This window comes from Mesoplodon mirus, assembly GCF_964341445.2.
Source record: "Mesoplodon mirus genome assembly, chromosome: 5".
In the NCBI taxonomy this organism is placed as follows: Eukaryota; Metazoa; Chordata; class Mammalia; order Artiodactyla; family Ziphiidae; genus Mesoplodon; species Mesoplodon mirus.
This window is the reverse complement of record NC_138980.1, coordinates 45,792,604-45,805,463: the sequence shown is the minus strand read 5'-3', so window position 1 is coordinate 45,805,463 and position 12,860 is coordinate 45,792,604. Positions and strand designations below refer to the sequence as shown.

At 54.7% G+C, this 12,860-nt stretch overlaps 1 protein-coding gene across 15 annotated transcripts in view; it reads right to left on the bottom strand.

Moving 5' to 3' along the window:
- The window catches only part of EPS15L1 (epidermal growth factor receptor pathway substrate 15 like 1), a 100,430-nt gene that overhangs the window by 1,346 nt on the left and 86,224 nt on the right, over positions 1 to 12,860 (bottom strand). For 10 of the 15 annotated variants that reach the window (XM_082621148.1, XM_082621136.1, XM_082621143.1 and 7 more), the window contains one exon: positions 4,622 to 4,827. The exons of 3 other annotated variants lie outside the window; for them this stretch is intronic. In XM_082621148.1, coding sequence (XP_082477274.1) covers positions 4,622 to 4,827 — 206 coding nt within the window. Of the gene's footprint in view, positions 1 to 4,367; positions 4,828 to 12,860 lie in introns of those variants that run through there. 2 more of the 15 variants (XM_082621138.1, XM_082621142.1) reach the window with 2 other exon arrangements.

Below are 12,860 nucleotides of genomic sequence, written 5' to 3'. Positions count from 1 at the left end.
TCCCAGGAGCTCTGGGAGATGCTCAGAGCCACCTTGTACTTGGACGTTTACAGGAACCCTGGCATTTACACCGCCATCTAGTCCAGGAGTTTTTTATTCTTGGGGTCCTTTTCCGAAAGGTTCAACTTTTTTAAAAATAATTTTTTAAAACAAGGGAAGAAACCGTTTTGATCCCGAGATGGGCGAATTCAAACCATTCGGGGTACCTTAGCTCTATGGAAAGAAAAGCAAAGCCAGACCTCACACGCTCTTCCCCTGGTGGGGGTCCCCGACCCCCCGAGGCTCCCGGTTGCTGTACTCTGTCTCCAGATGAGGTGCCTCCAGCACCAATGGCCCCGAGCAGAGCTGAAGCCCATTCGGACCCCTGGCCTGCCTGGATCAGCGTCTCTCTTCTGTGCACTGACTCTGGCTGGCTCTCTGCTAAGCACTGGATGACACACCAAAGGTAAAGAGGGGCCTGGCGCCACTTGGGAACAAACAGACCTACAGACAATCCCAACCTGAGAGAGGCTCTTGCGTAGGCCCCGGCAGACCCACCAGGAGCCCCGTGGAAGGAACAGAGACAGGAATTCATGGCTACTTCTTCACTCACACACACACAGTCTGAGTGGGAGTGGAGGTGCAGGTGGCTGCAGAGCCTGGGCCCTCAGGACTCTGGACCTTCTCCCTGGTTTGGGGGGCAGTGGGGATGGCAGTGGTCAGCTGTAACTGCAGAGTTGAGGGCACAGGACAGGCCCTGGAGGTCTGGGCACCATCCCCAGTGAGGTGCCAGCTCTTGGGAGCCAAGTGCTCAAACTTGGTGCTGCCAGAACAGAGCACAGGGTGGAAGGGGCCGGACCTTGAGGGGCTTACAGGCCCCAGAAGGGAGCTAAGATTCTCCTGAAGAGGCTCCCTGGGCAAGCGAACGGGGCGATGGGGTTGGCAGCTTCTGAATGTTTCATGACCTGACAGCCAGTGTGTGGGTGAGGCAGGGCCAGACAGCGGGGACTGGGGCAGCGAAGGGCTGGGTTGGGGGAGGCTGCTTTGGAGCTGGATGTGGCCCCGAGGAGGAGAAGGAGGAAGCAGGGCAGCCTGGGAGGCCTTTCTCCACCTGCCTGGGGAGTCAGACAGGGGCAGGTGAGGGTCAGCACAAAGAGGGGCTGTCCCCGGGAACAAAGGCTGGTCCTCGTTTTCTAGAGAAACTGCCCAGAAAAATGCTCAGAGGGCTGACGGGTCTCCAAGTTGGACTCCTGAAAACCAGTCCCCGCCCCTCGTGTTTCCACCGCTGGTCACAGATAATCGCCCTCCCCCCTCCACCGCCTCCCCCCGCCGCCCCACCGTATTCTTTGGGGAATTTTTCAACACCTCTTCAGGAGAAAAACAAGGAAAAAACAACAAATGCTGATGGGAATGACTCTGCGGTGCTGCTGATAGCAGCGGGAGGGGACAGCTGGGCTGACAGGGACCTCGCCCTTGCCAGCTCAGAGGAGGGGGCGGGTAGGGGCCAACAAGTAATGACCGGGGTGGTCCACACCAAAGCTGAAAACCAAGGCCTGGAGGGGTCAAGGGATTGGCTGAGGTTACATGGCCAGGGACGGGCAGGCTGGGCCCACGCCACGGTGCCCACTCAGCCCGGGTGCCTCCTGCTCAAGGAGTCCATGTGTTCAAAGTAAACGTGCTGACAGGAACGTTCTAGATGCCTTCAGAGTGGACTGGTTTGAGGCCAGCTTAGGATCCAGGATGGAGACTCGCAGCAGGCATGCGGTCTGCTTGCACTTGAGGAGCACAACGGGCTGTGATGTCTGAGGGATACTGGAGGAAGGGGCTTCTCTGTGGCTCCCTCTGTGTCTCGGAGCAGCAGAAAATCCTTCCCCCGGCCCCGGTGGAGATACCTTGACCGGGCCGCGCTCTTGTCCTCTGACCTGGATGCGTTACACACCGGCGCGAACCTGGACCGCCTGAGGGTGCAGGAGCTGCTCGGTAAACGGCAAGCTCCGATTTCTGCTTCACTCTTGTGCCGTCGAGGAACCGAGACCCGGCTGGGCATGAGCATTCTGCTCTTCCGAGATACCTCCCGCGCCGGGGCCTGACGGACTCTAAGCGGTTTGATTTCGGCGGCCTCTCCACAGAAATCCGAGGTTCAGAGGCCTCTGAAGAGGCACGTGAAGCACCGGCACCCTTCCTCCCCAGGGATCGACATGTGCACCTGTCTGCCATCACCATGCGTGGGGACACTTCTAGCCACTTCCCATTAACTCGCTTATCCTGCTATCGCAAATGCATCTGACTCGTTTGACGACGCAAAGCGTGACTGATCCCGTCTGATATTTGCTCTGCTCTTAATGCAGACTTCCCAAAAGAAAGCGCTGTTTTGCTCACCTCTAAATACTACTTCCTAGTAAACACATTCGCCTAAGACAGAAAGGCTTGTTTTAAAAGAAATACCAGAGAGATTTCCTGTGAGCCGCTACAAGCACAAGTAACCCACTGATGGAAACTGGGGGCTTGTAAATCAGAGGGTTCCAGAGTGGCAGAGCTGGGGCGCCAAGGGGGGCGGGATTGAGTACACTTGTGACGCTGGCGTCCCTGAACTCCAACACGGACCAAGCTGCTTTTGCACGGGTAACAAGATGTCCTGATGGCACGCTTAGAACATCCAATCTGAAAGAGTCACGCTGCCAGGCTGCTGGGCAGTTAGAGACCTCTCTGCCTTTACTCAGGGAAGCTGAAGTACACAAACCAGAGGAACCAACTTTGACCTTGAGTTGGCATGTATCTTTGAGGTCCAGTGAACACAGAAACCACCGGCCAATGGACTGAGCCCCCGGACGCCATGAAAACGCAAGGACATCCTGAGTCCCTGGAGGTGGGACACTTTTGACCATGTTTTGGACCACGGTATGACTGAGGGGACAAACCAAACCGGTTAGGTGTCCTGCCTCCCACGCATCCCATCCCATTAGAGTGGGCTGAATCTCCCAGTCAGGTGATTTCCCCTGGAAAGACTGGGGCGTCTGAAGTGGGAAAGGTGATTTTAAACGTAAAACAGCAGGGCGGCAAACTGGGCAGAATCCAATTCCTGGCCTGGAGTTGAGGGTGATTAAATCCCAGGGGTGTTTTAAAATCAATGTTAACAACTGTGCTGGAATGACCAGAAATGATGTGTCAAATGATAACTTGAAATCTTGGGGGTTAAAAAAAAAAAAAGTTTTCCAAAAACCAGCTGGAGTGGGGGGTGGGGGGGTGGGCACAGGAAATAGAACTGTGCATTTCAGAGAGAGAACAGTCATTTCTTCCAATTGCCATTCAAATCCACTTACCCTTCCGCCCTACCCTAGAGTACCTGAGTCATGCGTGAATAGCTCTATTTTTTTCATCAGTGTTTCACAGTTTTTCCATTGAAAAATAAAGGCAGTGCTATCTAAGAAAATGTAGATAAAGCGGGTTTTGTTTCTGGCTTTTATTAACAATGTTGCCACTTGTATATATATTCACAGTGTGCCCTGGCTGTCAACAAAACCCGGCTAACTGCAGTCATAAAATATTTACAGGTCGCCAAGAGCCAGGAATGTGTCGGCATCTTGGGCGATTTCAATAAGCCACGACAGCTGTGCACGGGGTGTATCTGAAAGGAACTGGGTGTTCACTGGGCACTGATATGGCAGAGCGTGCTTTAAAATGGATATTCTAGGAGTGGAAGCATCTATAAACAATACATCTCACAACGAACGAGGAAACAGGGTACTCTGCAAAATCGAGGGAAGAAAACCTTTTAAAACACACAGGTGCGCAACAGACAGTGAAACTGATTCTGGGAAGACAACGTCTGAAGCTCTCTGAGAACAAGATCTCTGGGTGCTGATGAGGGTACTGAAAACACTCTAATGTGACAGCGTTTTACAATCTGGAATCTTTTTTCACACCAAGACACAAAGCCAGACTTTCAAAATCCCTGGATTAGCTTCGAAAAAGGCACTTAACTCTGCTAATGGCTTTCTGAATTTTTGTTTTGCTTTTTTGGGTTTTTTCCCTGCAAAAGGAAGGGGATTCAGAGTGGCTGTTCTAGGTTGCATTTCAGTTTTCATTGTAGCTGGTAACTGAAATAAAAGTTTTAAAAAATCAAATTTGCTTTCCCTTCATGTGATTCGGCTGGGTCCTTCAATTCGCACTTGCTGCCCAAACTGCACTGGGTGGGACCATCAGAACTCCCCCACAAAGACTTTTTTGAGGACAGCAAGACCCGAATGTAACTTTAGCAGTCTTGTTTTCGTACTTCAGAAGCTTTTGATGTCCTGGCTTCCAAAAAAGTCAATGAACACAACAGGCTCTGGGCAACAGAACTAATACAAAGAGTCTACCGTGAAGGACAGAAAAACAGGCATACTGGGCCACCCTGCTGGAAGAAAACGTGCCCTTATCACAGAGTATCCAAACCAGAGCTCTTTTTTTTTTATTGAGAAACCGTTTTTCTTACAGAAAGCAGCAGTACAGAATAAATAACACGGGTGATGGTGTGAGGTACCGGGAGACTTGAGCCAGGAGGAGGTTTGCCATTTGAAAGAGACAAAAAAGAAATAACCCCAAAGAAGCTGCAAGCGTAGGGAGGGGAGGGAATGGCGCGGAGGCGGAGAACTTAACTTACAGAGGTGAAGTCTGCAAAGCCCAAGGAGGAGGCTTTAGAAGGTTTAGCTGAAGAGGAGGGAGCAAATGGATCTTTTCCACTAAACGGGTCCCCAAACCCCTTTTTATTTTGGAACGGGTCACTGCTGTCAGCCCCGAGTGGCTGGAATGGATCAGGGGGCTCGGGAAAGTCTGCAGAACCAAGCTGGCTTACGGGTGTACTTTTACCTGGAAAGTTTAGGAGGAAAAAAAAAAAAAAAAAAAAAGGAGAAAAAAAAGAAATACAAGTTACTGACCACGGACAGAACAGAGTCCTGACTGAAGAGCCCGGCACCAGCTCCCTGGGAAACCCTATCCCGCTTTGGAAAGAGCTGGAATGCCGCTTGTGGGATGGACCCCGGGGAATCTGCGTGCATCTTGGCTTTCCTCTCTATTTATCCCGGAGGCTTAATGGTTTGTGGGCGTTACAAGAAAACCACTTCAGATGACCCCCTCCCCTCCCCTCCCACCGCAGCTAAAATTTACATCATCTTTAAAAAGCTCACATGCAGGCGTGTTTCAAAGTGATTCATTTTAGCATGGCAACACATTTACTATCACACTGAGTTTTTAAAAAGTCATGGCTGAGCAGAAAAATACACTGCAAGCTTCCAACAATTAAAAAAAGGGGGGGGGATTACTTGCAACTAAACAGAGCGATTAGTTTCACAACGTGGTATGTGTAGAGTTAGCCGTGTTAGTCGTGAGGGTCTGGAGGCAGCTCACCAGACAAACCCACTCTGCCGTCCTGGGTTTAAATTCGTTTCCAGCTCCCGCTTCTGTCCCTTTGGCTCCAAGGGGCAGGCTTTGGGCCTTTCTGGGCTCTTGCCAAGAGGGTGGCTCTGGGATGCCCCGGTCCCGGCAAGGCAGATCTCCACGGGGACGTGGGAGAGAGGTGTTTAGAATTGGAGGGAAATGAGGCTGTGAGGCCATGCTTGGGGGTTGTGGCCTGAGGACAGGTGGCTTCTCCCAACAAATCCTGCCAATATGTCAGAACAATCCGCTAGGAACCAGAACCTTCTCCAGGCCTGCTTGGCAAGAGGGGGCGGGGGGCCCAAGTGATGAGCCTCAGGGATCTGCCGGTTTTGCAGGCCAGGTTCCTGTCTGATGCCATTCATTTGCCCAACAGCTGCCCAGGGTACTGGGGTAACCCAGGGGGTGAGACGTTATTTGGCAGCTCTGTGTCCAAGCCCGGGCTAGAGGCTCAAGGATACTTAACATGATTCTGATTTGTTAACTGAGCTGCCTATGTTTACTCTTGCAATTTCAAAGTAATGTGCAAAAAGAACCCAAAAGCCGAGGGTCACATTCCTCAGAAGACCTTGGACATCCAGCTGCACGTCCAGAGAATGCCCGTGGCCCTGAGCTACAGCTGACCCCTATAGCACCTGAGCCCAGGACACCTGCCTTCTTCACCCTGCTCGCCTCTGCTACCCACCTGCCCACACGTCCATCTCCATGCCCAGCTCCAAAACCACCCTCTCTGACACTGCTTCCCAGGTCACATTTCTGATGGCCCCAAGGTGTCCCTAACGACTCCTGCCTCTGTCACCCTTAGTTCTGAGACCCAGATAAGGACAAGCCCCTCAGCCCCAGCTGGCCTCAGTTTCCTGTCTGGGAAGTGGGAACGAAGAGGTAGGGGTCAGACTGGGTGACTGGTGCACGGCATGCTCCTTGGGGCTGCACGGGGCTGTGCCCCACTCCAGGCCACTCAGCATCTGGCACCGCAGTGCCTGTGCAAGCAGGGCTCAGTGTGTGTGGGGCCTGTGAGAGCCTGGCCTGAGGCCCCCCTGGACACGCAAGTTTATTTACTTGTCACTCGACGCAGCAGCTGGGTGGCCATAAGGTACCAATGCCACCCCGTCTCTGTCAGCTTCACCCATGCATGAGAAATTCGAGTTATCAGTGACGCGGTCCCGCCTGGGAGAGCCCACGGAGAAGAGATGGGCGCCGAGCCCACCAGAAGCACTGGTTAAAATCCCCACACCCCATCCCACCTGAATCGGGACTTCTGGGTGGGCGGGTGATGCCAGTGCATGGATGCCCCCACCGACAGCTGGAACACAGAGGCCCCAAGTCGCCCCCTCCCGTCAGAGCTGCTGCTGGTTTCTTTTTGCGTGTTCAAGGAAACCAAGATTCTTAACTTCCCGAGGCTTGCCCAGGACTCTGAGACACAGGCAGCCCTGCACCCAGCCCTCTGTTGCTTCCTGCGGTCAGAGCGGAGCACCTCTATGCCCTTGCCTGTGGCCTAATGGGGCCCCTTTGCTGACCCCTGGCCTTTGCAGGCTCTCACTGTCATGAGCAGTACCACCACACACGTGTGTTTATTTATAGGAGACGTTTCTGGAGGTGGAGCTGTGGGTCAGAAGGTGTGCCCACTGCAGCCTGACCTTCCCTGTCACACTGCCTGTCCCAGGCTCTGACAGGATGCACCCCGACCAAGAAGGGAGGGTGGGGAGGAGGCTGTAGACTGGGACATCGGTCAACCTCTCCCTGTGGCCACGAATCAGTTCAGTCAGCCCTGAGGCCCAATAAGCCAGGTGAGCCTCCGACAAAGCCCCTGGTGGGCCCTTCCCCAGAAGGGCGGTGTCAAGTCCACCCCGCGGCACAGCAGGAATTAGGGCCTCTCTCCCCCAGGGTAACTGCTTCTCAGGGTGAAGTCCTGGGGCTGATCCCCACGGCCCATCTTCTGTGCAGGCTGAGTTCTCTACCTCTGGTCCCTTCTCTCCTATTTCTGACAGAGCCACAGACTTCAGGCTGCCCCCCAACCCCGCCAGCACCAAATGCCCCTCCCTGAGACGTTCTCCCTGCTGTCGGCTATCCCGCCTCCTCCTCTCCCTCCTGGACCTCAGCCCCTGGGCTTCAGAGAGCAGGGCGATCTGGGTGCCGGCCTTGAAGAAACGCCTCCCCCAAGGCCACCTTACACAACCAGCCTACTCCCTGGTCCAAGGGTCGAGCCGATGGGTGAGCCAAGGCCTCCCAGGCCCGGCACCACAGCGACCGGAGGGCGCTGCCGTGTTGCTGTGGACTGCTTCCCCTCTCTTCAGAGGCGAGCGTGCAGCTCTGGCGGGAGCGGTCGGGCAACACCTGCCTGGCAGCTTGTCAACGCCAGGCTGCGCAGCTGCGAGCAGTGGGCAGCCAGGCGGAGCCCAGGGGCACCCTGAGCAGGAGGGAGGGTGGGCATGAGACAGGGTGCTCTGGTCCACATGGCTGCACCACCACCCCAGGCAAGTGGTCCTCACCTCTCCCGGGTCCCTGGGAATCACCCCTGCGATAGCCACTGGCTGCTCACCCTCAGCTTCTCGCCCCATGGGCCATCCGCACCCAGCAAGGTGGCCTTTTAATGCCGAGCTGACCCGACACTGCCAAGCTCTCCCCGCTGTTCTGGGAATACACACCCCAGCCTCGGCCATCCTGCCCCTGCCCAGCACAGTTCTCTGCGCTTGCTGCTGCCCAGGCTGGAACGCTCTTCCTCGTGTGGGTCCCGCACACACAGAGGCCGCCCTCCCCACTTCTGGCTCAGACACCTCTGCAGCCCTCGTCGTGCTCCGTCATTATTATGTCACTTGCTGTGTATTTTCTCTCTTTCCCAACAGAACGTGAGCTCCACGAGGGTGAGGGCCCTGCTGTCCTCCTCAGCTGTGTCCCCGCTGCCTAGGGCAGGGCCTGCTGCTTAGACCCCTCTGTTGAACGGAGCTTTCTAACATGCAAGCTCCACCATGCCTGGCCCTGCCTTGTGGCCCCACATCCGCTGTGGCGAATCCAGAAGGCCCTACAGCCCACACGAAACCCTTCCCAACCTCATCCCCCGACAGCCCTCCAGGGCCTGAGCGGCACCTCCCTCCCCCTGCCAGGGCCCCCCAACCCAGGGCTACTTTTCAGACAGTCCCTCTGCCCAGATGGCACCTACACCTCAAACGCCTGTGACCCACTGTCTCCCCATGCCTGTGTTCAGCCCTCCCAGCTTGGCCCTGGGCAGGGAGTGGGGTCTGGGCCCCTGGAAGATGGTGCAGAGCACGGCCACCACCCCACTCAGCCTTGCTCTCTCAGCCTCAGTTTCCTTATCCATGAAATGGGGTTGTGATGGGCTGAATTGGTTCCCCCCACAGCACCCCCCAATTCACTATGTTCAGGTCCTCTACCCCAGTACCTCGGAATGTGACTGTCTTTGGACACGGGATCTTTGCAGAAGTAATTAAATTAGAATGAGGTCCTATGAGTGGGCCCTAATCCAATAGGACTGGTGATCTTGGAAGCAGAGGAGAGTCGGACACAGACGTGCACAGAGGGGAGACCACGGAAAGACACGGGGGGAGGACGCTGTCTACAAGCCAAGCAGAGAGGCCTCAAGAGAAACCCACCCTGCCTACACCTTGATCTCGGACTTGCAGCCTCCAGATCTGTGAGACGATCAGTTTCGGCTGTCTAAGCCACCCAGTCTGTGGTGTTTGTTACGGCGGCCCTAGCACACTCACACAGAGTAACAGAGCACCGGCTATGCACGGCTGCCGGAGCCGGGCTCGGCCTGGGATGGGCTGCCTGCTTTCGTAAATCAAGCGTTACTGGTCTGCCAATGCCAGGCCAGGCTGGCACAGCTCCAATCCCTAGAGGTCAGAACAGCTTGCCTCTATGGGCCCCACTAGGAAACCGAGGACCCCCGACTGCAGCTCTCTGCTCTAACAGAGCCACTTGTTATGTCCCGTGCACAGCGTGGTGGGCACGTGCAGCCCCTGGGCAACAGTGTCCTCCCCTTGAACTGCTGAGTTGTCTGCACTGGCCGCCACCATCCTGCTTCCTCAGTCCTTCTGTGCAACCTCCTTCTGCAGGGTGGAGCAGCACCACGCCCCAGGTGTGCTCCACACCCACCACAGAAGAGTCTCCCTGCAGGGTGCGCCAAGACGCAGACCCCGCTTCGCTCTCCAAACCCCAAGCTGTGGCATCACTGGGGCTTGATCGTGGACGGACAGACATGTTCCCGAGTGAATTATGCTCGGGGGGGCCCCTGAAACACCTGCAGCCTTCTCTGGGCCCAGGGTGATGGGTCCTCACCTGCGAACTGAGCCGGTATAATGTGTGCCTCTGGCAGGGGCACCCTGGGAGACGCGGTCCTGAGGGGTGGGGACACTGAGGGAAGGGACACTGACCTCAGCGGTCACAGTCCCTGCAGCCTGGCCACCGCGGCCTCCTTCCCATAGCAACTAGCGACTTCCACCATGCTGACCGCCCTGCACTGTCCAGCCCGGCCAGTCTCCCCACGCCCTGACACAGCCTTTCCCTTCCCCTGGAAGAGCCTTCTCCAGGGCTCACTCCACCCCCGCAGGCTTCCCCACTGCCCTACTTCCCGTGCACCAACCTGTCTTGGTCTAGCCTCCAGCACACCTGAGGGTCAGCTCCACGTAGGCGGGGCTCAGCACACTGCAGGTGCCAGTAATACCAGCCCCCTCTTCCTGGTGGGGGTCCTCATGGGCGGGGTGCCACCACCCAGGCTCCACGGGGCCATCCTGAGGGGCCTGAGGCCTTTGGGGGAACCCCACTGATGAGCCAGGAAGGGATATAGCCATCTGGCTTCCCTCCTTTGCAATTGATTTCCTGGAGCATTTCTTGCAGGAGTTGCTCACAAAGGGCAGACATCTGAGCCGGGGTAAGTGGGTCAGTCGACCCCAGCCAGGCCCTGAGAGCGACCACAACAGTCCAAATGTTCAAATAAATACATCATCGCCCACTTCTGTGCTTTTCTTTTTTTTTCCTTTTTCAATTAAGAAGACCTTCCTCCCCTGCTTTGGGGGATTTTTTTTTTTAAATCAGTTTTTGGCGGGGGTATGGGGGGCAGTTAAGAATCCAGCCAGCTAGAATGTCAAGTTGAGGTTTCCAACAAGCAAAGAGATGATCGGGGAGATGAGAACTGGCAATCATGTCAAGCACAGCCCGGGCCTGGTTTTGCTCTGCTGCCGAAACCGTTGTTATTTAGAAATCATGACTGTGTTAATATGAAACCAGGGCACATCAACTGCTCCTGTTTTCGGGGGTGTGGGGGGTAGAAAAACAAACGGTTTTTTCTCGGTTATCTGTTTTTGTGCTCGGGCACAGAGGCAATTCAGCACAGAGGCAATCGGACCTGGCACGTGCGAAATTGGTGGCATCCCCGGATCGGCCTGACATGATGCTCATGAGCAGAGGCTTTTTACAAAGAAACCCTTGCCCTGATTGCCCTCGGTCCAAACTTCCCACTCTGCGCTCCCGTTTATTTTTAGCAGCTGCACTTTTAAAACATTCTGGGGCTAGTTCCTGCTTTTACGTAACTACTATCTGCTAACTCCTTAATTGTTTTTTTTTCCCGATTTTCTGAGGTGTTGCTCATCTCAAACGGGACAAAGTAACTCGATCTGCCTCTGTGCCCCCTGAGCAAAGTCGGCTGCCCGGCTTTATGCCTTTCCATGGCTCTGGGTACTGTGAGTAAGGAAAGAGCTTGACTGGGGCGTGTTTCAGTGAAGAGAGCACAGATCACTTTTTTTTTTTTTAATTTTGGTATAAAGCTAACCAGGATGATACCTGGCCTGTCATTCCTAGACACCTGCCCAGGGAAGGGAGCCCTGAGCGTAGGGGAGGCTGTGACTGCAGAGGCTGGAGGCTGCGACTTCCAGCCCTGGGGGCTGGAAGCTGCTGCTGCGCCCCCCAGAGAGACTCTCCGTCACTCAGAGAAGTCTTCATGACCAGGGGGAGGAACGCAAGGTTGAGGATAGGACAGAATAGGACTTATTTCAAACCGCAGCAGTTTCAGCAGCTACCCCAGCGGTGCACCGAAACCACACACAGGACGGCCTTGAGCAAAAACAATATGAACCCGATGGTTTACCACGGTGTGTGCTGTTAAAAAAAACCTCGGTGGCCGGCCCCACCCTGGTAGCAAGGTCTTTTATTCTCCTACATCTGAACTTTCCGAGGCCACACAGGCCCCCGGCAACCCAGCAGTGGTGAAGCCCGTGCCGACCCTCACTCCTCGCCTCTCGGGAAGCTCTCTGCCGGGAGGGTCCCTGCAGCGGCGGCGAGTGGAGAGAATGATGGAACACAAATCCCCCTCAACGTACAAACATGAACACTGAGAGAGGCCAGGTTCTCTTGCTTGAAATTCTTTACTTAGAAGAAAAGTAAGAGGGTTGGGTGATTTTGGGGGGGGGGGTCTCAATAAATCGGATGAATGAAAATATCAAAAATAGACATGAGTCTGAGTGTATGTTTTCATCCCAACCAGATACTTGCTGCGTTCTATTTATAAGATTGAGGGCTGCAGTTGGAAAATGCAGTTCTGTAGATGAGACTTATATACAAAAACAACAAAACACAAAAATAAAAAACAAAGGTTTGTGGTCAGGACAGCTGCCCCACCTGAGCTACTACCGTACACAACACAGGACGTTCCCAAACTGCCATTCGTTGCAACACGGGACGTCCACACAACTGTCACTCGTCCTACACTACGGGGGACACCTACACAACAGTCACTCGTCCTACACTACAGGGGACACCTACACAACTGTCACTTGTCCTATACTATAGGGGACGCCTACACAACCTCCAGGCTTCCGAGAGTCATACTACACAGGAGAGCTGTGGCTGGGAGGAGGCACTCCTTGTCACCTTGGTGCCTCCCTTCCTGCCCCCTTAAACCCACCAAAAAAGCTTAACTGCAGGGAGAGAGAAAGCAGGCTGTCCGGAGCACAACCTTTCACATCCATAATCACTTGGGAACTTTTTACTGAAGAAGATCGCTTTTCACCAACACACGTGAAAAACACACGTCCCCCCGTGGCGGGATGGGGCGGGAGAGCGAGGAGAGCTAATTTCTCAGGACGTGACCCACAGGCTTGCCAGCGAGGAGTCCTGCAGACACCAGCCCCGCTCGCTGTGGCTGATGCACACGCGAGGAGAAGGCAAACCCGGCAGATCAAAGCCGTGCCAAGCAGCACAGCACCGGCAGATAAAATCTGAGGTCCCCACCATCACAGTCTTGAGATTTTCCACTAAAAATATTTACTGAATTTTAAGAAAAATCTGCTTAATGCATTGAAGGGAACAGGATGAGGTTTGGTTCTGAATTGTTGAGAAAAGCTGAACAAATATTTACTATTATCCACCAGGCGCCCCCTGAACTGATGCGTTTTTCATTCTCTGTGAGGTGCCCGGGGTAGTCAAGGCTGAGGAGCCCACTGGATGTGGGGTCTTCG